Source organism: Neolamprologus multifasciatus, chromosome 17 (assembly GCF_963576455.1).
Source record: "Neolamprologus multifasciatus chromosome 17, fNeoMul1.2, whole genome shotgun sequence".
NCBI classification, from domain to species: Eukaryota; Metazoa; Chordata; class Actinopteri; order Cichliformes; family Cichlidae; genus Neolamprologus; species Neolamprologus multifasciatus.
The window spans coordinates 29,393,242-29,417,714 of NC_140455.1; the positions used below are offsets into that span (position 1 = coordinate 29,393,242).

At 40.7% G+C, this 24,473-nt stretch overlaps 1 protein-coding gene across 1 annotated transcript; it reads right to left on the minus strand.

Annotated features, from left to right (window-relative positions):
* Positions 1 to 44: 44 nt before the first annotated feature.
* On the minus strand, positions 45 to 14,635 carry nudt4b (nudix (nucleoside diphosphate linked moiety X)-type motif 4b). Its single transcript, XM_085137322.1, has 5 exons — positions 14,150 to 14,635; positions 4,987 to 5,097; positions 3,956 to 4,000; positions 3,714 to 3,801; positions 45 to 3,006 (listed from the first exon to the last, which is right to left on the minus strand). Exons 1-5 carry the CDS (start codon positions 14,246 to 14,248, stop codon positions 2,786 to 2,788), a joined length of 564 nt encoding a protein of 187 aa, XP_084993448.1. The 5' UTR covers positions 14,249 to 14,635; the 3' UTR covers positions 45 to 2,785.
* Between the last annotated feature and the right edge of the window lie 9,838 nt (positions 14,636 to 24,473).

Genomic DNA, 24,473 nt, shown 5'->3' on the forward strand with positions numbered 1-24,473 from the left:
AAACAGTATATGCTGCAATCAGTTAAATAAATCCTCAACAACTGTTGAAATAAGATTTTTCCTCTTTAATGCACTCTTCTCCAAAGGTCTTTCCTCTCCAATTCTTTAACCCACGTTCACATGAAACATTGCTGTGCATATTAAGATAAACAATAACAAATCTTTAGTTTGCCTTGTTTACAGTAAGACCAATCACAGATCAACAAAGACCCGAGCATCCAACAGCATCTCAACAAGCGGAGGGAGATGTGACTGGGAGCTGTAGAACATCAAGATTAATGGATTCAAGTTGGGCTCCCGTTCAGATTGTGGTCTGACTCAGTCGCATGTGTTCAACTTCAAAACGGCGCGAGGTAAAGAATCACCGCCTCATGAGAATCTGAACAATGTAGGGTGGAGTTCGGATTTAGAAAGAGATTTTTCACATTATAAAACAATCATATTCTGAAATAACACAAAGATTTTATCAAACAGTGTTTGAGATGTTTTTTTCCACCCTCTCGCTCTACGATATAGACGATTAAAACACTAACATCAAGTTCTTTTACCTCCCATAAGGATACAAACGGTTTTCCTTTGATTTGGCACATCATATTTCTGTCCAGACACACATAGAAACAGGCTGAGACTTTACTCGAGCTGAACCGCTGTATTATTTTACGATACTGCAGATAAGGTTTTGTGAAAGAGCAGCATTTACTGGGAAGATAAAGTGAGACATGGCATGAAATCTGAAGATATGACTGAACTCCTACAAAAGCCAAGAATGAGAAACGCCTGGATTGTACCACCGTTTTCATTTCCAAATGCATTCATCTGATCTTTGATGTTTGCACCAGCCCTCTGCATGTCTCATGCATCTGCATGAAAAAAAAAGAATAAAAATAAATCCTTGTTTACTCTGGGTCAATACTTGTGTGACATCTGTGTCTGTTAAAAAGGTTTTCATCTTAAAGTTTCAGATTATCATCCATATAATCTCATTCTCTGCTGTCAGTCATTTTAATACAACTATTACATGATGCACCCCCCTCCATCACCTCAACACAAACGCCAGCCGACCTTCACATCCTAAACCTGTGGCACGTCACTATGTTGTGATACAAATACCCTGTAGTGTGCGTACTCAGTGGGGGGGTCAGGGAGAGTTCCTACAGGTCTTTTTCTGCCATTTGTACATTGTTAAAAAAAATTATAAAACATTAAAGAGAGAAATTACAGCTTCATTTCGGTTAAAAACACATTGTCAGCGGTTCTCCTCAAAGCTATTTACAAATCGGGTGTGTGGTAACTAGTCGTCATTCAGCCGTCAAAGCAGGAGAGAGTGGGAGTCTGTTTTCAGGGAGGAAACGTGACATTTAAAAGCTGGGGTGAGCCACTTCTCTTTGGCTTTTGAAAAGGAAGATGGATTTCATACATCTTTTTGGGCAAAGGTTGTGTTGGCAAGGCTAAGAATGATCACAGATTAAAAATGCACCGTTTCTTTCTTTGAATCAAACTATGTCACTGGATCATTTTACCTTTGCTTTGCATCAGTTAACTCACTGATCCAGTAGATATTCCCCCCTCCCCCGCAGCATTGAATAAACCAAGACATTAACAGATCAACAGGAAAAAAAAAATAAAATGTCATTGTCAAGTCATTTGATGCATTAATTGCAGCCCTATGCAAACACAGGACAAAGCAATCATAGTTTATGTGGAAATGTAATTAGTGGACAGGTTCTTCAAACAGCACCACGAGACAAGAGAGAGAAAACTGCTGCTGGTTAAAGGAAAAGCAGACAATCATTCAATTGTTTTCATTCAGCATAAATCACAGCAATGCACTTCCCTCCCTCCAAGCATCTCAAGTTGAGCCCGGCCACACGACCCCAGCAAGGTCGTAATTTGCACTTCTGAATACTTTTCAGTGGGGAAACACTGAGCACTGATAAAAAGGTATGTGGTCATAAACTGACATCAGAGCAGTGTTTGATCAGTCAAGGTTAGCCGACACTAAACTTCGCAGACACTGGCTCATGTTTAACTATAAACACAGCAGTGCTATCATTCTGTGACATGACCATGGCGATCATCATATCCAGTTTAGGCTCACTGAGGTAGAAACTCTTTTTTTTTTTTTTTTTTTTTTTTTTTTTTTACAGGTTAATGGTTAACTGAAATACTCCAGTACCTTCACTCCAGCTGCATTTGTTAACACCAACATCCAAGTTTAAGTGAAAATACTAATTTAGATCAATTAACTGTATTTTGTCATTAGTTAATGGTTAACATGGTGGAAAGGAAATCACGCTTTTACATTAAAATACAACGTGTCAGTCTCTTACCAATTAACACTGTCGACTACGCTTTATTAGAGTTCACGCAGCATATTCATTCAAATTAAATGACATAAAAAGGACCATCAGTGAAACAAAACAACCCCAATACCACATTCATACAAAGTTTCTGTAAGGCATTCCTTCACGAGGTCACTCGTACCAGCAGAGTCTGCAGCTTCTTCGTCCCAAACTTCAGCTCCTCATTCTGACGTTTGCCAGCAAAAGAAAAGTGTTCAATTTAGCCACAATCACAGTTTCTCTGCCAGAGTGTTCCCAGCTTCTCCTGCTCAGTCTTTAACACGGCTCTGGCAATGGCTTTGGTCTGTCCTGCAGCTAAGATTAGAAACTATACATACAAGAAGAGCCACAACTCTGAAAAAGTCTTTAGATTCATGCACGAGACTGTACAGACTTTAGGTGAACTGTCTCAGCTAGACAGGACAGGAGGTTGAGTTGCAGTCCTATCTGCAGGAGGAGCCCAGCACGCTGCCCGTCGAGGGTGTGGTGGGTGTAGCGCTGTAATGGGGGTAGTTGTCGTTTGATGAGGGGCTCGGGAGGATGGAGTTCCCATTGGTGGGAGAGCAGCTGAGCTGGAGCCTCCGCAGGTACTCGGCGTGAACGGGTTTGTGGCTCTGCAGCACTTTGATGGCCTCTTCCACGGTGAACCACTCCCGCTTACGACCTGCAGAGGGAGACAGAGAACTGAAGATCAGGTTTTCTTAATCACCAGCAAAGTGCACTGTCACACAAACTGTAACTTTTGTGCAGAACAAGCCACGTAACCCCTTCTTTTTCTTTTCCACAAGCTGATTTGACTTCATATCAAAAGACAAAATGGACTGTGAGCTTTAATAGCTTCTGCAGGTTACCCCATTTTCACTTGTTAGAAGAAAAAAAATAAAAAACACAGTGACCCTTGATTGAAACATTTCACAGAATGTCACAATGAGGCAAACTTGCATACTTAATAAGATGCATTAAAGTAGGGTGAAGATACTATAGATATAGATGGATACTGTACCTTGAAACTCAAATATATATATACCTGAAAACCTTCAAATATCCACGTACAGACCAAACTGACATCTGCTATAAAGGTTTTCAGAGTTCAAAGCAAGAACAGAGGGGATACATTAGGCTTTGGATTACACAGACTGGATACTGACGTCCGCCGCACTGACAGCTGTAATATACTGCAGCTAAGTACCACTGCAGTAATGATCAGTGGCCTAGATTTATAGGCACCTGTTGTAACTGCCAGTGCCTGTGTGGTTTCTGTGCAGTACTCTAGTCTTCACATAAATAAAAAATACAGAGTACGGTGTAAGCAGCAGCACTCAGAACCACACGCATTGATGCTTAAGGGGAGGACATGAAGAAAAACTTTACCTATGTTGACAGAGTCTTCCCAGTCCTCTAGGGTTTCCGTCACAGTCAACACGTACACGTACGTTCGGTGCTTACGATCTTGGTTTTGCTTTAAGGATCAGAGACAGATGTATATTTAATTACAATGCAGCGATGCAAAAAAATCATGCAATTCACACCTACATTTATTTGCCAATTTTAAAGTAAATAATTGCAGATTTTATACAATTTGCACATTTTGTCCTGTCCTGTGAAAAGCTTACCTCAAATACACCAAGCAAGCGTCCTAGTTTGCCCTTCACACCGGCCTGAGGAAAAGATAAAGGAGAAAAGAAAATCATTTATTTCTACTGGCTGTAGTGTTTGGGAAGCACAGAGTATACTTCTTTGTTGGAAGGCTCAAGTAGCTATGGCTTCTGTAGAAGGTCAGTCACAGAGATGAATAGAAAGTGAAAACAACAGAAAAGCAGTGTTCTGCATTAACACAGTGGGAACTCTGTGTCACGTTTCAACATTCAGGACAGTCCAACAGATAACTGCCCACAAATAAAGAATACATATATCAGGACTGAACAAATTAAACCCCTATGACGGTTTTTGCAGAAACTAGTAGCAAAGCTACGAGCTACAGAGTCAAAGGTCAACATATAACATTAATATAAAAGATTTCACTGTCATTTATACTGTACTGGGTCATCACCTGGGTAAGAATACAATAATAATAATAAAAAGAATCTTGCTTGAATTCTGCAGATTGTTATTACAGTAATATGAGAGATTCCCTTTCATAACAGTCATTTTATTAATTCAGATGTACTGACTTCTGTTCACAGGCCTCAAATTACTGTTAAGACATATGACATCTGCTCAAGTGTCAGTCTGACCCACTGATGTGTCCAGAAGGAAAGGCTACAGGGTTTGTGAATGCACAGGAATCCAGTGAAGGGCCAAGTTTAGACCACTGACGTTGCTGAGAACACAAGGTTCTCAACCAGGGGGAACTCTGAAATACCATCAGGCTCCTCACTCACCCAGCTGCTGACACTGTACCCCATCAAAAACCTCTCACCCTTAGCTTACTTGCAGTTTCTAACCATGCAAGTCCAATTCTTTTTTTTTTTTTTTGTTGGATTTTTACTGATTATTTTTTAACACTACTGATGTAATACAAATGATAACAGTATTAGGTGCCAACTGTGTCTCTCTGCACCAATGCACAAACCTATTTCATTTTATAGACTTCAAACTTGACTTGTATAACATTAAAACAAAGTCAGGGCACAGATTTATTTACCTCCTCAAACACTTCTCGCACTGCTGCACCACATGGCTCCTCTTCTGGCTCCATCCCTCCTCCGGGGACAATCCACTGGTCTGGATGCCGACTGCTGCTGACCAGCAGAACCTGTCAAAGAAAAAGAAAAACTTTAGGAAATGCAGACTGAGTTATTATTTTTACCTTAAAACCCAATAAACCAAAGGAGTCAAAGCACACAGGAGCATGCAGAGTTTCAGTAACCTATATCACAACTTGAGGACATGAACCATGACCCTTGGGACTCAAAACATCATAAAAAAATGACTGATGGTTGGAGTTGCCTTAGCGTCGCTCACAAGATGCGAAAGACAGGGTTACACTCACTCGCAGAACTGAACGCAGACAGCTGTGGACTGTAGGGAGACACAGGTGGTCTTATTTCACTACTTTCTGATCTCTTTAAGAGGATCCATGCACATTTAATGCTCTTAGCGGAGTGACTCCATGCTCCATGGTGGAGTGTCTCCATGGTGCATGCTTTTTTCTTACGAATGAGAAACACCAGATTCAAGACCACGAGACAAAACAAACCAAGGCTCAGGAGCTACAAGCTAGTTCATAGATGGGATGATTGCTTTGTACCAAATTAATCAATCCAGTGTGGACTGATCCATTGTGGCCACCATTTAAATAAGGGACCAGGTGAAAGTACTTTCAGTGTATCCCCTTGACTTAATACAAAAGGTTTTTTTTTTTTTTTTTTAAGTAAATACAGGCTATATGTACTTTTTTTTTTATTTGGGTCTGTCAATTTGCAGTCTCTTGAACAGTCACCAGGGGGCCATTATAAACTTGTCCTCAGGTCCTATTTATGGCAAAATGATGTTCACTTTGAAGCTAAACATCACAATTTGGAATAAAGAAAGTAAAGAATTGCAAAAAACTAGCAAAATACAGTCTACTGGAGGCATCTCGGTTACCACCGCAACAACTTAGTACTACTATTAGCTTGTCAGCTCCACTTTCTCATTTCAAGAGCTCAAGACGATGCCAGTTAAAACACCAAAACAGTAAACCAGTGGGTGAAGACATGTTGACAATAAGGATGGCACGAAGACATCCACACACAAGCAAGCAAGTACCATCTAATGATGGAATTTACATCACGCAGACAAATTGAGTTGCATAAAGATGCTACATACATTTAGATAAATATATATATATTCCTTTGAGCAAATAATCCATAGTTTTTACTCCTTTATTTACTCTTTTTCCCCCCACCACTTCATGTGGATGCCCATTCTTGAAAATACTCAACCCTAATTAGTACCAGTGTCCATGTGGTCGCGACACAACATGAACTCAGCGGACAATGCTTGTAAACTCAGCTGGGGGCCCTAAAATTCTGCCAGTGCTCCGGAGTGGCCCGCTGGGGTTTGAATTACACGACAGTTGCAGTGTCCACTGATACGTACAGATCAGATGCGCCTGTGTGTGCGGTTTGCAGCAGTATCCGCATAGCAATCGAAAGAAATACGAAAACAGCTGCTATGAGCATTATCGCATTTAGCATGAAGCTGTGTCATCATCATTAACACACACAGCCTACAAGTGAGCAAGACACCAGCCGGCAACTGACAGATAGGGCTCCTATCTGTGTTTAAAAAAATAAACAAAGCAGGATTCTGTCACAGTCTCTGATGGTTCATTTAAGCGTGATTCTAGCACATTTTAGCATTTTTCCTTTTTCTGTCATAATCCAGCATCGACAAACAAGCGAGGGCGCCGGTGAGGTCAAAGGGGCCACACAGTGAACGTCCATGAATTAGTGTGAGAAATCTGTGAAGCAGCATGTGCAACAGATGGTGAACAACGCACCCTAACTGACTTCATATGCAGTAATCTGTGAGAGAAGTCAGCCTGTCGCTTAATCCCGCCTCAGCTTTCGTATGGCTTCCCTTACGTTCTCTAATGGGATTGTGGCCGCGGCTACACGAGGCTTTCTGAGGCTCTTCTAAATTGCCTGGGCTGAAGACCAAACAGTCTGTCTGACTGATACAGCACATGACCGGAGCCCTATCTGTCAGTTGCCGGCTGGTGTCTTGCTCACATGCCCGACTCAACCACCTGCTTATTCCCGGATTGCAGGTTGGGGTGGGGGTGAGGGGGAACCGATGTTAAGTGCATGCGTGCAAAGATTTCCCTAGTGATGAAAATGTTAAGAAGAAACATCACACAACAGATGTTTATGTTATGTGACAGGTGTACAGCTTACATAATGGACAGTAAATGACGCGTTAAAAGAAGAGGCATTTACACAAATAGTACAAGCAGCGCTGGCGCAGGGCATGCCGTTCTCTCAGGAGGGTGCAAACTATAAGAAATGTGCAAAGCTGAACCTGTAACCTGCCTCGGTAAGCTCCCTCAACAACAGGAGGGCTTTTGCCAGTGAGATCTTTTATTGTGTTTGTCAGTGTGCAGCAGTGATTTTATTTGTCCTCCTTTATAAATGTGAATGTCACCTGCCAGAAGTCATTACTGTGCCAAGAGGTTCCACGCAGGCTCACCGACTTGGCGACTTCACGGGTGTGCCAAAAGGTCCTCACGTCTTAACAGTGCGTGTGTGCTGAACTGCAGCCGGCGAGGATTAAGGGGAGATCGCTAAGCAGTGAGTGCGCGATGTATACAAAACACGGTGTTTCCGGGGCAGCAACAACGAAGCTGATTTTAGCGTTTAGTTGTTGCTGAAGAGGAAATATTATTCATCCACCCTAAGAAAAGAGGGGTTGGGTCAATTTTGGAATGTAGAGACTGGAATCTACATTTTACAAACCATCTTTAATTAAAGAGGTTTGCTTCATCACACTGCTCCATATTTCATACAGAAGTGCAGCAGTGGGGCACAATTTCACCTGTCCAAGGCCAAATATGGACCTGCAACCTCTTTAGGCCATTCACCTACATTCAAGAATTTAGAGAATTTCCCAAACACAAGTCCTTTTGATCACAATAAAAAGAAACCATGTTACATGTAAAAGAACTGGCAAAATACATCCATTTCCTTTATATAATTATCATTATTACACTTTTATTTGAACTGTTTGTTCATTTATTTTCAGTAACTTGAACAGTCACGTGAACTGGCATTCCCATTATCAACTAAAAACATAATAATTATAGTATAGATTAACTAAGCTCCGCCTTCTGAGCTGTATAACAACCCACCGAACAAAAAGACCAGTTAGTACAAAAACAGCCCACAAGCTACAATTTAAAGAGGCCAAAAAACTCAAAAACAAAATAACTCACACCAGGATGGCAGGTCAACAGTCAGCTGATGGTGAACTCTGAGCACTGAAAACCCACTTATGTTTAGAAAGAAGGTTGGGCTAGAGGAGAGGCCTCTGGGCAGAGTTATTACAGCTCCTCCAATTGGATTTTTTTGTAATTATAAAAAAATAACAAGCAAAACTAGACCGATTTTTCCAGGGTTAAGAAGTCAAAAACAGGCAGTGTATTTTAAGCCATCAAATGGCTATATAAATAAACTTTACTTACTTAAAATGGGTCTTTAGGGGCAGAATAAGCACGTAACCAAGATTGGTCAACATACAGTTCAAGCAGGGAGTCTTTCTTACCTTAGTTAACAGAAGCTGTTATTTTGCATAACATAAAAAACTGCAAGACTAAGACTGAAAACATTTCCTTCATGTTTGTATTTTATTATAGTTTTTTCCACCAATACGTATTTTTACTAACCTTTCCTTACACTGTTTACATTATTTGGTTTACATCTATGTTTACTCTCTAGCCATAAAAAAGAAGAGAAAAATTGCCTTGGGGGAGGGACTGTTTACTGCTTTTTTCCTCCTTTGACAACGTAAGACATCATAAAAGCATATTCCAAGTTTTTATTCTTTTATAGGAGAAGGAAGATTGACAAACTTCCTTAAAGGTGGCAGGGCAACATTATTGATAATTGATGTACCACATGCATGTTAGTTTCAAAAAGAAAGTATTGTTTGGTAAATATATGGCAATGGTGACACTACAAACTACAACTACAAAACCCTTGTGAAACCCTACAGTGTAATCTGCCGTGCATCTACCTGGAAACGTAAATAAATGAAACTGGAACAAATGGAACTATTGTGACTGGCCTATACATTTCCATTTGCTTTTTCGCCACAGTCTTTGATCAATGAGGTACGATTTTCCGCCCTAGCATGAGAAATAATAATTAAGCTTCGATATAAGGACTCACATATGAGGGGACATCGCCAAACCAAAATGACTGAAATGGATGTGAGAGAATTTACAAAGAGGCAAAACATGAGGGACAAATCCGTTAGGGAAGGGGGGAAAAAAAGAGAAAGAAACAGAAAAGTCCTAGGATTTTATTTGTTTCTATCGTGGCTGGCATCACATATAAAACAGTGGGATATGACCACAAGGTAATTAACACCATGCACAAGCATGAATGGTTATATAGCTTACGACATAACCCCTACAAAGATTCACCACAGAAATCCAAATCAGCCATAAGACATGAACTGTTTGGGCACTTTGTAACTTTTTGCATGGTGGATGCAAATTTAGCAGTGAGTGAGTTTTTACCATGTACATATAACACTACAAGTGCCATACCACTTAGTGTTCCACCAGAGTGAAAAAGGAAACAGGGTGTGCGTCTATAAGTCTCCTCTGGATAGTGAAATACACATGAGTCATCTTTAAAGACTTCAATGTAAAGACGTGTTCGCTGTAAAGCCCACAAGTCACTGATTACACAACCTCTCTGAACACTAGTTAACTTCATGAATAGGCAAAAGATTTTCAGAACCACTGTTAGTTAAGAACAGAGTCGGTCTTCTGGCATGGCCTCAAAACGGAGACAGCAGGGAGGAATATTCTGGAGGACATAAACACCTCCTCCCCACGGGGAACCGCCTGTAGCTGTCACATAAAGAAGGCTCCACATGCCAGGCAGGCAGCCGGAGGACGGAATGATGTAGAGTCACAGACACCAAAGAAGAGGAGCGCAGGAGACATGATTGATCGTGCTGAGACATTAATATAGTGGCTGCATTATACGACAACTAATAAGAGTCATAAACAAGCGACTTCGGAGGAAAACAGCACAAAATGCGAACGCAGAGAACACATGCGACTTCATTCTTGATGTTAAGACGTAGCGTCTAGGGCAGGGCGATATGACCAAAAATATTTATCACGATATACATTTGAAAATTTGCGTTAACGATATAACTGACCATATAATTGACACTAGACAAAATACTTTACAACTCCACAACTTTATTAGTGCAAAAAAAACCCAAAAAAAAAACAAAACATCAATGTATTTTCACTTAAACAAGCAGCTGTTTTTGTATGTGCATTAAAGTTACATAAAAATGTAACAGTGCAAATTCCTTGCTGACAGTTTAACCAAAAGGCATTTCCAGTGGAAACTGGTCAACATATCTTCAGCATAACCATGTATAATATCCACAAAACTTAAGAGGTTATACACACACACAATACCGTAATATTATGTTGAAGCACAGTAAGTATCACTCCGCGAGGTGATACGTACTGTCGGAGCCGTAATGCTCCGACAATCCATCAAGCCGTGCGGCTTCGTAGCTTAGCAAAGTCGTACTGAAACATCTGACAGATTTTCGAGCGCCGTGTACATAAAATCGTTTCGAGGTCAGTAAACACAACCAGAATTCATACATAAGGCACACGGGATTATAAGGGGGCACTGTCGATTTTCAGAAAAATAAAAGGATTGATTTTAAGTGTGCCGTATTTTCCAAACAACACGGTAATAACGACGGCCCGCTAGCATGCTCTACCAAAAATAGTGCTTTGTTGTGTATCTGACGGACGAAAGCTAAACCAGTTCCACACCACTGAAGTTGCAGCATTTTAACAAACCAGTTCTGGTTCATCCGTTTCATTTAACGATCCGCTTTCGCTCTTCTCATTCTGCGTCGCCGCCATGTGCGTATGTAAACATAGGCAGTGCGCATGCGCGTTTTACGATATTCTATCGTGATATTTCATTTTCCTATCGTTGCCCAAAATTACACCGGTGTTACCGTGAACGGTATGATATAGCCCTAGTAGAATCTTCTCAAACTGATAACCGGCCACCACCATTTCCATGATGACAGCATTTGTTACTTGCTGGGATACTTTCAATATCAAACCATGGGGTACAATCCGAGAAACACAGAGGTTACTGCTAAAACTGTTATCCTGATAACACTTATGGCATTAAAATTCACTGTGTTAAAAGCCTCTGACGGCAACTGCTAGATTTGACATGGGGGTGGTGGCTTTCAAGCAAGAATACCACGTGACATCATCACCTTATAAAACTGCTTTGCATTTATATGGAATCATAGTTTGTGACACTCAGGTGAATGCAAGAATATATTCTTCACTCTAAAGCGTTGATACTACTCCATTGCGCACACCTTTGAGTAGCTGTAGCTCAGGGCCAAACAGCCAAGTAGTTATTCCTGTAATATTTCGGAGATGTTAGCTTAAACTTCACCACCTGGGGCGCACTGTAATGTAAATTCTCTGCGAACAAGCCAGCGCGGTCACGGAGAACCCCCAAAACTGACCGAAGAGACCCTGGTGCTAACCATGAGATAATGGTAGGTCACTGGAACCCAAGAACTGAATTCTGGCTTAGACAAAAGGGTCGACAGAGCAGGTAGCTCCCCTTGTTTGATTCGCCACCAGTTTTACTTCCCGACACAACCCCTGAAGAGATTTTTGTCTGCGTCTGGAAACGAACAAGTGACCCTTCGCTCGCCGAGTGAATGTGTTAAACACTAAACCACTGGAAGCACATTAAGAAGGTAGACAACTAAATTAGCAAATCTGAGCAACTGTTGCTCTAGTAGTTGAAGATTTTATGGCCCAGCTAGAAAGTATTGTACAGGCCTTTCTGTTAGACCAATAGCGGCAGACAAAAGGCTGAAGAAAGAGAGAGGACCAAAGCAAAGCAAAACAATGAAAATTTCAGGCTGGAAAGCCAAAATAGACTGAAGGTGACTGTAAAATAGCCATATTGCAGCTTTGAGGCAGCACGGACATTACATAATTCAGTGAGCACAAAATTTGATTGAATTATACCAAGCGACGACCACTGGGGAAAGCAGTGCTGAAATCCTTTTATTATGATGCATCACATTAACCACATATGTTAGCACACTAACATATGTGGCTTTCATATTACTGACATGTATAGACTTAAAGTAGACACACATAAAAACACTGGCTCTTCTTGCTTAATTATTTGTTTTGACAACTTAGCACTGTTGTGATGAAATGTAATTTCACCAGCTCAACCAACTTGTCTGTCTCTTTGAATTGTCAGCTTCCCATTTTTCACTGTTCGAAGTTAAACTATTGCTATCACAGAATAAAGCAGGGCCTTAAGGGCCTTTCCCTTCCAAAACAAAAACAGCTGAGCAGATCTAGAGCTCCTGTTCCACCAGAGTTAGGTATGCAATGTCTACATGTCTATATGTAATGTATATGTGTGTTACTACAAAGCCTACACTACATGTGAATCGTCTTCAAAAATCACCATTAGTGCCAACCCAGTTACAGTAAGAGCATCACATCAGTTCTCTTACTTAAAGCTGAGTCATGTTTGTGGTTGCGAACCCAGACATGCTTGTTAAAGTCCTGAGGGTAGTAGTCACCTACATCCTTCTGTTGTCACAATATTACAGTACACTAATGCAAGTAAAAATGGCCAAACCAAAACAATTCTAAAGAAAGCAAAACTGGATCTCTGCACAGTATCTCTATTTCTTTTATGGCTACGCATTTAAAATAAATCTTACATAACAACAGCATACCACGTCCACATGTGCAAACAAGCAGATATACTGTTTGCATGCTTGTAAAATTCCTGATATGGTGTGTTTAACAGCCAAACACTGGAGAGCCTAGGCAGAGCTCTTAGTGGCTGTCTAGTGACAGCAGACAGTGATGTCTTTACTGCACATTGTGTAACACTTTGTTTATGCCAGGCCAAAAAATGGCTAAATATAGTCAAGCCAGAATATGCAGGGGACAGCCTTGACTTTTGTCACTTACTGGTGAAACATTCATGCACGTAAACCAGTTAACCAGACCAGTTAGCAGACAGAGAAATTATATAAGGTTCATTTTTACAGCTTTTGACATTTATGGTGTGTGTGTGTGGGGGGGGGGGGGGGGGTAGTTACAAATAAATATTGCAAAAAAAGGGGAGGAAACAGTCACCCCACAAAATAAAATAAAATAGAAAACTATGGCAGTTTAAAATCTGGCGGACGTCTCACTAAAGCCCTGCTTTAGGTTACCTTAAATCTCCTTTGAGGTGGGTCTAAAGCACTGCCCATCAGAGCCTGTCACATCCATTCATTATTTACATGTGATGGTCCCTTTAAATCCTAATCAACAGTATTGCTACGCAGCAGCCCGCCCAAGGCCGGCGGGATGCAGCATAACCGTGAATGAAGCTGCTCGGTCATGTCACACTTACATTATTGTCATATTAAAATGACCCTACATCTGATTAATATATTCAGCAGTAGACCTGTGGCATATATTGTTACCCCCCGCTCAGCCCACGCTACTGTTAAACCCTCTACTAAAGGAACCGTACAAGTGAGCGCCTCGCCCCCCTTCTGCTCGTTGCTTCAAGCTAGCGAAAAGCTAACAGGAAGTTACTTTCGAAATAAGAGCTTCGCCTTACTTGAGAGGGCAGTTTCACTTGCGCTGCTGCCCGTGTGCTTTAATTTGAAACAAACATACTATTAGTCGTAAGATGCTAGGTGAAGGTGGCTCGACAGCACCGCTTTTTCCCCCCTTTTCTCTACGTGCTCCTCAAACTAGCCTAAACTGGATGGCCCAAGGCACATCAGCAGTACGCAAACACAAACCAAAAAGACAGCGACTTTGCCAGCAAACACGTAACTACACCTAGTAGGCAACAGCATAAATCAAAGCCCGGGCGTCTTATTACGGATCGTTGTGCGTTTTGAAAACGAGCATCCCTGTGCACTTTGAATGGCTGCTAGATGCAGATTGATTAGGCCATAAAGTCACAGCACACAAACGCTGCATATTGTTGATAAGATGCAGGAAAACAGCGTCACGCTGGGATAACCTTTCTTACCTCTTCTTCACGTTCATTCTTGAAACACAGACATGCCGCTCTCTTCTTGAAACCGTCGCCATCGTATGTCCTGGTCTGGTTTGGTTTGAGCTTCATCATTGATTTGGAAATGTGCCTCCTTGAGTAAGAACTGGCAAAAAAAAGCAAAATAAAAGAAGAAAAAAAGGTGGAGGGGGTGTCCAATTAGTCAACAGCACAGCCGCCGCATTGTACTGCTCTATGCACCCGATGGGCAGATCAGGAACGGAGGATGTATGAAAGGTCTTGTCAGACAATCCTGGATTTAAGCTTGTCCTTGTGAAAATAAGCACAAATCAGAGCCTCTGATGTGTAAGTCAAGCCCCCAGATGCTACCTGCGATCTCCAGTCGGCAGTATGTGCGCGCAGTCCCGCAGGTTGAGAGCTTATGTAGAGTGCAGCCTACACAGCACAGCCCTCCTCTGGATCCATTTGCGTATGGCCGCTGACTCAGTACAATGAACAAGCAGCCCGGAGTTTCGGAAATACAGATCACTCCTCTGAGGAGGGGATGAGCTAATTGGATGGGCTTGTGTAAAGTGGGCGGGGCTAGGCGTCTACTAAAACATAGATTGATACCTAAGTTTATTATTTTGTTTCCAGTAGTACAAGAGGGAGCTTTTATTTTTCAAACATCCAGTGTGTGGTTCCTGATGATAATTTTAGCAGGTCCTGGGGATCATTTTGTTGCAGTGAAAAAGAAAAAAATCATGCTGATTAGGACTGCCCCATATCCTAATCCAACAAAAACAAATCTTGACCAGGCACAGAGTATATCTACATATTTTCTGGTACCTTCTCCACAGACGTTTCGTTTTTTTCTTTCTTAAAGCCCAACACAGACAGAAATGCAGATGACATGACCTCAGTGTCCGCAGTAGCTACAGCCTTGATGTTGGTGTGGCGGAACTTCAAAAGGAACGGGGGGAGAGAGAGAGAAATCTGTCAGAAGACAAGATAACAATATTTATGCTCTGGTGGCAGTTTTACAGTCCATCGCAGACATAAGGTAAACAGTATTATATACTCAGACTCATGTGCGAATGAGAACCGCGGAGGAAGTAAAAGTACTGTTTAAAATCTAACTGAATTAATGGATGACTTGTCCTTGACAGAATCTAATTCTATTAAAGTGAAATGACATTTTTGATCTTTTGAAGTATGATATTTTGATAGAGGACATTGCTGATTTCTGGCCTTTACATTTTCCTGGTATTGTTCATTGACTCACTGATTTCTGATCTGGGATATAAAAGACAGACTGAAAGTTTAAAAGACCATCTTTTAAGGAAACACTCAAATTGTGAAATCACAGTTTTAAATCCCCCAGATATGTGCTAATCATATTAGTACCAGACCCACCAGACCTGGAGCTCTCCCTGAATTATCATGGCTCGGCTGAGCAATACCAACTCTCAGATCCCACAAAGGGAATGGATTTACAAAGCATTTTCCATGATATAGTCAGCTGTGTCAGTTTTATTGAATTGGATTTTATGGGTTTTCTTTTACAGGTTCCACCTTTTGTACAGCCACATGTAAGAAGTAGACATTCTGTCTACTTCTATGTGCCTTACACCGTCTTCTTGCTGTAGTAAGTTGTTTTTCTAGTTCAAACGAACCAGCTGCTTAAAAACCTCTTAGATTTCTGCTTTTTGACAAAAGTGTGCACAAGATCACGTACAACACATTCTGTCCAGTGTTGGGAAATCAGTGAGATACTCCCTGCTTTCACTGACTTTATGTCATTACAGAGGTCATATTCTGAGTGTGTTATTCCCACTCAGCAGGAAAACAAACATGTAGGTATCAGAAGTATTTTTCTGAGTTACTTCTGAAAACTGGAATTAGGCATCTTGATGTTGCAACTGTTTATTTGTCAGAGGTTGTGACAGCAAACTCCTGACCTGTTCTTCCTGGGAAGACTATCAAATAGCAGTTGCTCTCGTGTACCTGTGGGAAGTGCTAAGTTATCAGCTAAGTAAATCATTGTTTAAATGATGTCTTTTAAACTCCCTCCAGATAATCAATTTGCAGTCTAATGATGACAGAGTAGAGCATGTGTGCTGATGGCACACATTAACTGAGGGGAAGCCTGGCCTCAGCTTACCTTTGACCTGCAGGCCTGCATGCTGTACGCCTGCAAATAACAACATCAAAAGCAAAGTCAGCTGCGGAGGATAAAAATCCATAAATTAATGAAATTGATCAAAGGGGAACCGGCACTGTGATATCCGACTTGTTTGTGAAGATTTGTGGAGATAGTCAAGTGAATCTTTATTCTGTCTTTAAAGTTTCAGGAGATAAATGCTGGCAAAATGAAATTGTGTATCATAGATCCCTTTGACTCTCAGTTTTCTGGCAGTTAGGCCTTTGTGTAGTCATTAGGTCAAATAAAGGAAATGCTACTTTAGCTTTCACGTGGCTTGCCATTCAAGATTTCCTTCACTCCTGTACTTTCCCTCAAGATGTAACTTATGGATCCAAGGCAAAAACATTGGCCTCATACATTCTTGTATCCCTCAGGTTGCACTTTGAGAAGCATTTTATTTGTTATAAACAGTTGGTGCAGGCTTAAGTTCTGCATCCACTAAGATTGCAAACAGGGTAAATACTACTTCTGATAAATACTTTTATATTTAGCTTTTTAGGTTTGTCCATGGACGTCCTGATGTAGAATGATGTAGCAGAACGTGAGGCAGAGCCCTGAGATATCAGACCTCCAGACTGGATTCCGGAGACATACACTCTCTCTACTTCTGCACTCACATATTTTCACTTTCCATGTGTTTATAAACCACTAATGCATCACATTAAGCTGTACCTCCTCTCTCTTATAATGTGTGTCAGAGGGTTCTTCCTGTTAAAAGTGAGTTCTTTCTTCTCACTGTTGTCCAGCGCTCTCCTCATAGGGGACTGTGCGATTTCTGGGGTTTTCTCTCAAATATGGTATGGCCTTAACCTTACAATATACAATCCCAATTTTTTTTTAAAGTTTAAATGCTGTATGAAAGTGTCAATAAAATCTCTTAAACTCATATTCTATTCACAACAAAAGATAGGAAGATAACAAATCTTTACACTGAGAAAATGTAATGTAATGCTCAACTTTCCTGGCAGGCAGGTTAGTTCAGCACACAGACTCTTCTACTAAGCAGTGCTGCTGAAATACAGGGATAGACACAGTGTGCTGTTTAATATTGTCTTTCTGAAATATACAAGGTCTTCCCTCAACAAGATGTCGCTGGAAGGGAATATATGTTGCTCACACCTTTCAGCATTGATGGTGCCTTTCCAGATGTGTAAGCTGCATACTCCATAGACAATAATGCACCCCCTTTTCATTAGAGATGAAGGTCTTGGAATTGAATGCATAAAACAAGCCAAATGGTCCTTCACTGGAGGATGTGGCATCCATGTTTTCCAAAAAATGTCCAATTTCAAATTATCTGACCACAGAACAATTTTCCTCTTTAACTCAGTCCATTTTAAACTAGCTTTGGCCCACAGAAGTTTCTGAATCATGCTCACATGTGGCTTCTTCTTTGCATGACGGAGTTTCAATCTGCACATGTGGGTGGCACGGCATCGTATTATGTACTTTAGATAATGAGATATTCAAAGTCGTTACAATTTTGTTCACAGTCTTCAGTGACCTTTGTCAAGAATCTCCGCCTCTCTAAGATGCTCTTTTTTGATACCCAGTCATGTTTCTGAGCTGTTTCAAATTAACCCAATTAGCTGCAAAATGTTCCTTCAGCTGTTTTGTTTTAGTACCACTTGCTTTTATAGCCTTTTTTTGCCCCAGCTTAACTTTCTTGAAACATGTTGCTGCCATCAAATTCAAAATGAGCTAATATTTTTCATGACATAATCAAATGTTTCAGGTTAAACAGTTAATATGTTTTCTGTGTTCTATTGTGAATCATTGCATTATATTTATATTTATATTTTTGACTTTTTGGAGGGAGTAAAGCAACTTGAGGTGATAGTTGGGAAATGGTGCAGCATAACCACTGTTCTGTTTCTTTCAGTTTGCTGATTTACTGAAAATCATTGGGTGTAGTTTTGAGATTGTGCAGAACTAACTGATGAGCTCACTAGTGTCATGAGACTGATACTCAGTGAAACAGGCTAATCCTGATGATCCCAGTGACCCCTTTTCACACGTTTTCCCCCAAGAAATTGGGAGGGGTGTGGGGACAGAGAACTCTTGACTCCCCCTTCCATTTAACCTAGAAACTTCTGTGTGAAAAAAAACAGGTAAACCCCAGTCATATTATCATTCAAATCACTGTTGTCATCAGTTGCTTCAGATGTAAATACAGCATCAAATGCAGGTCATCGTGTTACTGCAAGTCAGACAGCATCATCATCTTGTTTTAGCAATGGTTTCCTGGCTTTGCACTGATCTGACCTCCTAGACCATAATTGCAGAGCAATTCCAACATAACCTATAAATAATTTAAAAGATAATCATTTATTTGCAATATGCTATTTAAAGTAATGGATACAAAGGGGAAAACATTGTAGGGAATGTGTGGATTTCGTTAAATAGTCCAGATAACTGCATATCCAATGGCGTAAGTGGTCATCTTAAGTTTACAAATGACTGCAGAGTTTCTGCAGGTTGTCATTTGTATCCATACCATCAGGGTAAGGGAGACGTGCTAGAAAATTTATGTATTTATAGACTCTTGATGTCATTTGCATGATATATTATAAGTGATTTATGATGGACTAAAATTAGAAACAGACCAGCTGAACCAAATCTTGCTCCTTAATATAACAACAGATGTTATCATCCTGATGGCATCAGTGGAAAATAAATCTTTCTGTCATCATATACTTAAAGTGGTTTATCATTGCCGTCTTGCATAGCAAAGGAGGGTAATTAAGAGGTCCCCATTTAGCCGAGGTGTGAGGGGAATATACGGATCCGGTTTCTTCTGGCTCATGCTGAGACAGATGGATGGACACAGAATTGACTGTCTTCACTTTATCAGGAGAGTCTGCCACAACATGCACACGTGGATACACGTGTCACTTTTTTTAATACAAAGAAATAGTGTATACATGTTGCTACATCTATAGATGCACACACATACACCCACGCTCTCACACACGGAGTCCAATCTGCCTCTTCCTTTGCCTGTGATCCGCTAAGTGTTTGCAGCCAACTGTGATTATGCCTATAAAATCCTGAGCTGATTAGCTCACCCATAAGTCTCTTCTTTGACCTCAGCGCTGAGCCTTCAGTCATGAGCCATGTGAGGGACTGGCTACTTGCCTGAAATGATCTCTGATATAAAAGATGGAGATGTCCTCATCCAGATAAAGACAATGAGACATCATTTATCCCTTTCCTAAGTTTAGCTCATGGATAATCGTCATGCTGCAGCTATCAGGATAATTTTAGGTCCAGCCATCTGTTTTCCCATAAGGTCTCCATTATCGAACACTTAAGTAAAATGAGTTTTTTGCAACACATCCTTCCCTGAAATACAGTCATTATTACAAGCAAATACGCAACAATAGTTTTCAAGTACTGAGCGTGAAGTGAACGTTTAATGAGATGAAACTCATCTGATAAACTCCTGCTGGCTGGCCAAGGCTGACAAGATGGATGTGTGCTGCTGTCAGCTGTTGAATATGAGCCTGTGCAAAGGTAGATCTATGCTGTATCTTCACTGAGGCAGAAACCGAGTACTTGAATCTGACTCAAGTTGGGAGTGCTGCCACTCCCAGGTGTGACTCCTTAAAACTTGAAATTTCTGACTTCCGACTTATTTAGGAACGCACCAAAAGCATTGATTTAAATCCAACTGAGATGCTTTGGCACAACCTTAAACAAGTCAATAATACTTAAACCTCCCTAGGTTAATATTAATATCTGTTTCATGATCTAACCATCTAAGGTTGACAAATATGTAAAAAAAAAGAGAAATCAGAAAAGGGTCGAATACTTTTTCACAGGCCTGTAAATGTCAACAACCACAGATATTGACATGATTGGCTGAACTGTGTGAAAATGTCTGATATGGTGAAGTGTATGCTAATGGGGTGGTAACTCTTCAAAGTGTCTTCCTCTTACAGAGTCTCAGGATTATTCTCTGATTGTGATTGTTCACTATGTTGTCAATGAGCCTGTTCTTAAAAAGTCATTTAAGAACAGTAAATGTGTGAAGACACAGTACTTCACACATTGTGTCCAACCCGTTTCACAGTTCAGTCATATAGCTAGCTCTTTGGTATGTAACGAGCACAAACATCTACTCCATTGTTGTGGGACAGAGAGTTTGCTGTAGAAGCAGTAATGGGTGTTTACAACAATTATGCAAAAGAAATTCACAGGTCAGCCAAGGTAAAAGTCCCTCTACTCCCACCCCACCTTCAGCACACACACACACACTCTCGCACCCATAAATAAACATCTTTGTCTCCAGAGTAGTTTAGTACCTCTAGCATTACCTGACAAGTAGCTATTATGTGAACAGAGTCACACAGGCAGCTGGAGGTTTGCTATTCTCTGAGAGAAGTCTGTCTATGTACTGTGCTTAGAAAGGGGTAACATAAGTTTCTCTAGATGTAAGTGTATGTATATGTGCCTTGGGTGAAAGAAAGAAATCTCAATTCCAGATCAGAGAATTCCAAAAACCTTTGATGACTAAGTGGAAAAGAGGCGCACACACGAGCCCTTTTTTATGATTCGTAATCTGTCCTTTCAGAGAATAGTGTTTTTTGTTGGGAATGTCACTTTTGTTTATGTCTACATAAACAAAGGAGATGTATAATATGTAATATATAATCTCTCCAGGGTACACTGGAGAGATTATATATTTCATTTCACCTGGAAATGCCTGGAATTAAACCTGCTGTCACCATGAACCAACTTTAGATAAGAAGAAGCTGATGGATGTGTACAGCAACTGAAACCCAGCTGTATGAGTTTTAGCTTTAGTCTGATTCAGCATCATGTCAAGAAGCCAAGAGTTAAAGACGAGTACACTCTCTGTCTTGTTCTGTGGTTCCATGTTATTGTATGACAGGAAGTCTGGATGAATGAAAAGTGCCCTTGTGCATTCTTTTATTGTTATTTGAGGGCCACCACTGGCCCGCGGGACACAGTTTGAGAACCCATCTTTTAGATTAAACTGAGTGGAAACATAAAGGTGCATTGTTGGTAATGCAGCAGAATCTTAAAGGTTTAAGGCTACGTTGACAGTACACTGATAAACTGTTTGCAGTAAAAGCCAAATCCACATTACCAGGATTCAGAAAAAGTGGAGATATCTTCCAGGGCACAATGAAGCTTTAAAAACAACACCTGTCATTAAAAGTATGAAGCTGATATGGCATATGTATAATAAAACACAGCAAAGAAGACACAGTACAACACTAGCATTTATTAGGAGTTATAATTTGAGCCGGTGTATAAAAAATGTTCCCCAAATGTACATTTTTATCTCCCTCTTTAGTCTCTACTAGCTTCTTAAGAATTTGCCTGACTTCCACTGGGTTATTTAGCTATTAACTAACTTGATCCAATCTTATCCTTATCGGATGGTGGTGGGTTGGCAGTGTTTTCTGGCCAAAGACTTACGCAATTGGAAATTTAACAAAGGAGAGTTAGCATTGTGTAAGTGTGCAACTTTATAGCTTTAAAGTCTTTTTGCAATTTTCACCCAAAAATCACATCAACATCTTTCCTCCAGTCTATACAACAGGATAAATACAGGTCTCAAAGCCAAGGATGGAAGAATGACTTGCTTGTGAAGGCTGAAGGGCACAATGGGGACTTGTGGCTGCATATTTGAACCTGTCATTATGCTAGCAGGGGATAAAGCAGACTCAGTGAGAGTAAACATCACTTATGATGAATTGCTCAGAAAGACAGAGAGATCTTGCCAGAAGATTAATCTGAAAAGGAATTATATATTAGGCATATTAATTTATACAATGTGTAAATAGTTTTTCATGCTCTAGAGCATCACATTGAAGATTCATGAAGAATAAATACTTTACAATGATGTTATCTCACTACGTTAAACTGTTGAGGCTACCTGTGACCAAGTGTTTCTCTAACAATAATACCTCTGTCTCCTCGAGGTAGAGCAAAAACACAGACACTCTATAATCATGTGAAGATTAGGCTTTAAAGGGGCATAAACAAACCCAGACAGTGACAGCTTGCCCAAATGTGGGAAAGTCGACTGAAACAAATCCCCACAGCCACAATGACACACAGCCTGACAAAAAGAAGCAATCCACCCAAACAGCTCAAAATGCGTCTGGGAGGAGGGCATATGGCGGTAACTGACAGCAGGAAAGAGAAAGCCAAAGTTACTCATGACCCTTAGGAGTCATGTGAGTCAGTAACTTGAGCAAACTAAGTGCATCATGTTTCAAAAAGTTGGATATTGCAACGGATCTTCATCGTGTGTTCATCTGGACTGCGCTGCTCTTGTAAGTTATGTTGAGAGAACGCATCGACCTTGTGTTTTGTTTTTTTTTACAACCTGAGCAACCACCAGTTTATTGATTTAACCCACTTAATCCCACTGGTCACAAAAAGAACCTGTAAAAAACCATTAAGCCATTAGAAGTTTCAAAGAATGTTTCTGAATTATGCATCAATACATTTTAAGCAGGTACTGAAATACGAAAGTGTTTCAGTTAAATTTACGCAGTGTCACATGTTCAGCAGAACTTCTCACATGACTGGAGCTGGTTATTCTCTGGTTAAACCATGAGAATAAGGTACAGCAAAGCGCCCAGATGAAAGGTTATTAAAGTATGTCAATATGAACATGTGGCCATTTGTTTTGGTACACATCAGGCGTCCAGTATTAACGTCTATATATGTTCAGTTCTTCACCTTTGTACATCTCATCAGCAATAATAGCGACCGCACTCATGATGCAGTGTATCCGTGTACATACATACTCATACAGAGGTATGGTTCTTGTGCTTGCCATCACAATCACTGTCCTCAGTGACTGTGATGGCTGTGGTTCAGATATGGAGCATGAAGGGGACGTATGCATGTTGACATCCAGGTTGTTGAACTGCTGCAAACAGATCGTGATAGGAACAACATTGTCAGTGGTGATGATGCCCCCCTTCTCCCCCATACATCCTCAGGCCCCACGTGACTGCAAACCACCTCAGTGCAAACTGAAGGTCATTGTTCAAAAGCCAACTAAGGCTTCGTCCACACTAGCCTGGATAGATTTGAAAACAGAGTTTTCGCCTGAAAACGCTCCGCGTCCACACTAGTGTTTTCAGTCATTTTCACAGAGTTGTGCGTCCACATTGAAACGTCCGAAAACGCTTACGTTCCAGTACGGCGCATGCGTGAAACGCAAGAAGATTCGGCCTGCCTCATTTCTGTCTGCCGCTTATTTACTTTCCGGCTCTTTGAAACGTCGCGGCAAAATGTTGTTGAAAAGCACCGAGTTTTTTAAATGGACTAACAATGAGGTGGAGTTATTGCTGCGAGTAACACAAAAGTACAAAGTTGCAAAAGCGAGTGAGAATTAAAGAATTTGAAGAAAAGCTATCTGGAGCATGTACAAACTGATAATAATCTTTAATAGGGCTGTCAAAATTGAAAGCAAACAAAACAACTGCTGTATAATGCCCTCCGCTATCTTTGTCTAATTGGTCACATGACTGCATCACATGACTAAAATGCGTCATCGTTTTCGAAGGTCTGCGTTTTTGCTGTCCACACTGCGACGCGAAAGCACCGTCTTCAAATGTATTCGTCTCCGAGAGCGTTTTCAAAACGCTGCATTTTCGTTGAAGAAATAAACGCCGCCTCAGTGTGAACGGGAGGCCAAAATGGAGAGAAAACGATGCGTTTTCAAACGAAAACGCATTAGTGTGGACGTAGCCTGAACCGCATTCTCTGCCAAAAGCTGAGGCGAGATCCTAAAACCTCTGAACCCAACACCTTCCACGCCTTGGTTACATCTAGAAATTCTGTCCATAAAAACTATGAATAAAATCAGTGACAAAGAGCAGCCCTAGTAGAGGCCAACACCCACCAAGAATTAGTCTGTTTTATGACTGGCACTACAGTGACGGGATAACTGGAACGGATAAAAACTGTCACGAAACCGTGCTTACTTCAAAGGTTTACTGATGGCACATAATCTGGATATTCTTATGTTTGAACAACTAATAGGTCTCTTTGCAGATGATATAATTATATACCTACAGGATCCTGACACGACCTTTCCTCGGTTGATTAAAGCATTAAAATATTTTAGCAAAAACTCAGGATATAAATTAAATATCG

Excerpts from the sequence above, each read along its gene's own strand:
- nudt4b (XM_085137322.1), bottom strand. The coding sequence starts at position 14,248 with ATGATGAAGCTCAAACCAAACCAGACCAGGACATACGATGGCGACGGT. Across the intron at positions 5,098-14,149 it reads AGAATGAACGTGAAGAAGAG|GTTCTGCTGGTCAGCAGCAG; the intron begins GTAAGAAAGGTT and ends TTTCTTTGACAG. Across the intron at positions 4,001-4,986 it reads TGCGAGAAGTGTTTGAGGAG|GCCGGTGTGAAGGGCAAACT; the intron begins GTAAATAAATCT and ends TCTTTTCCTCAG.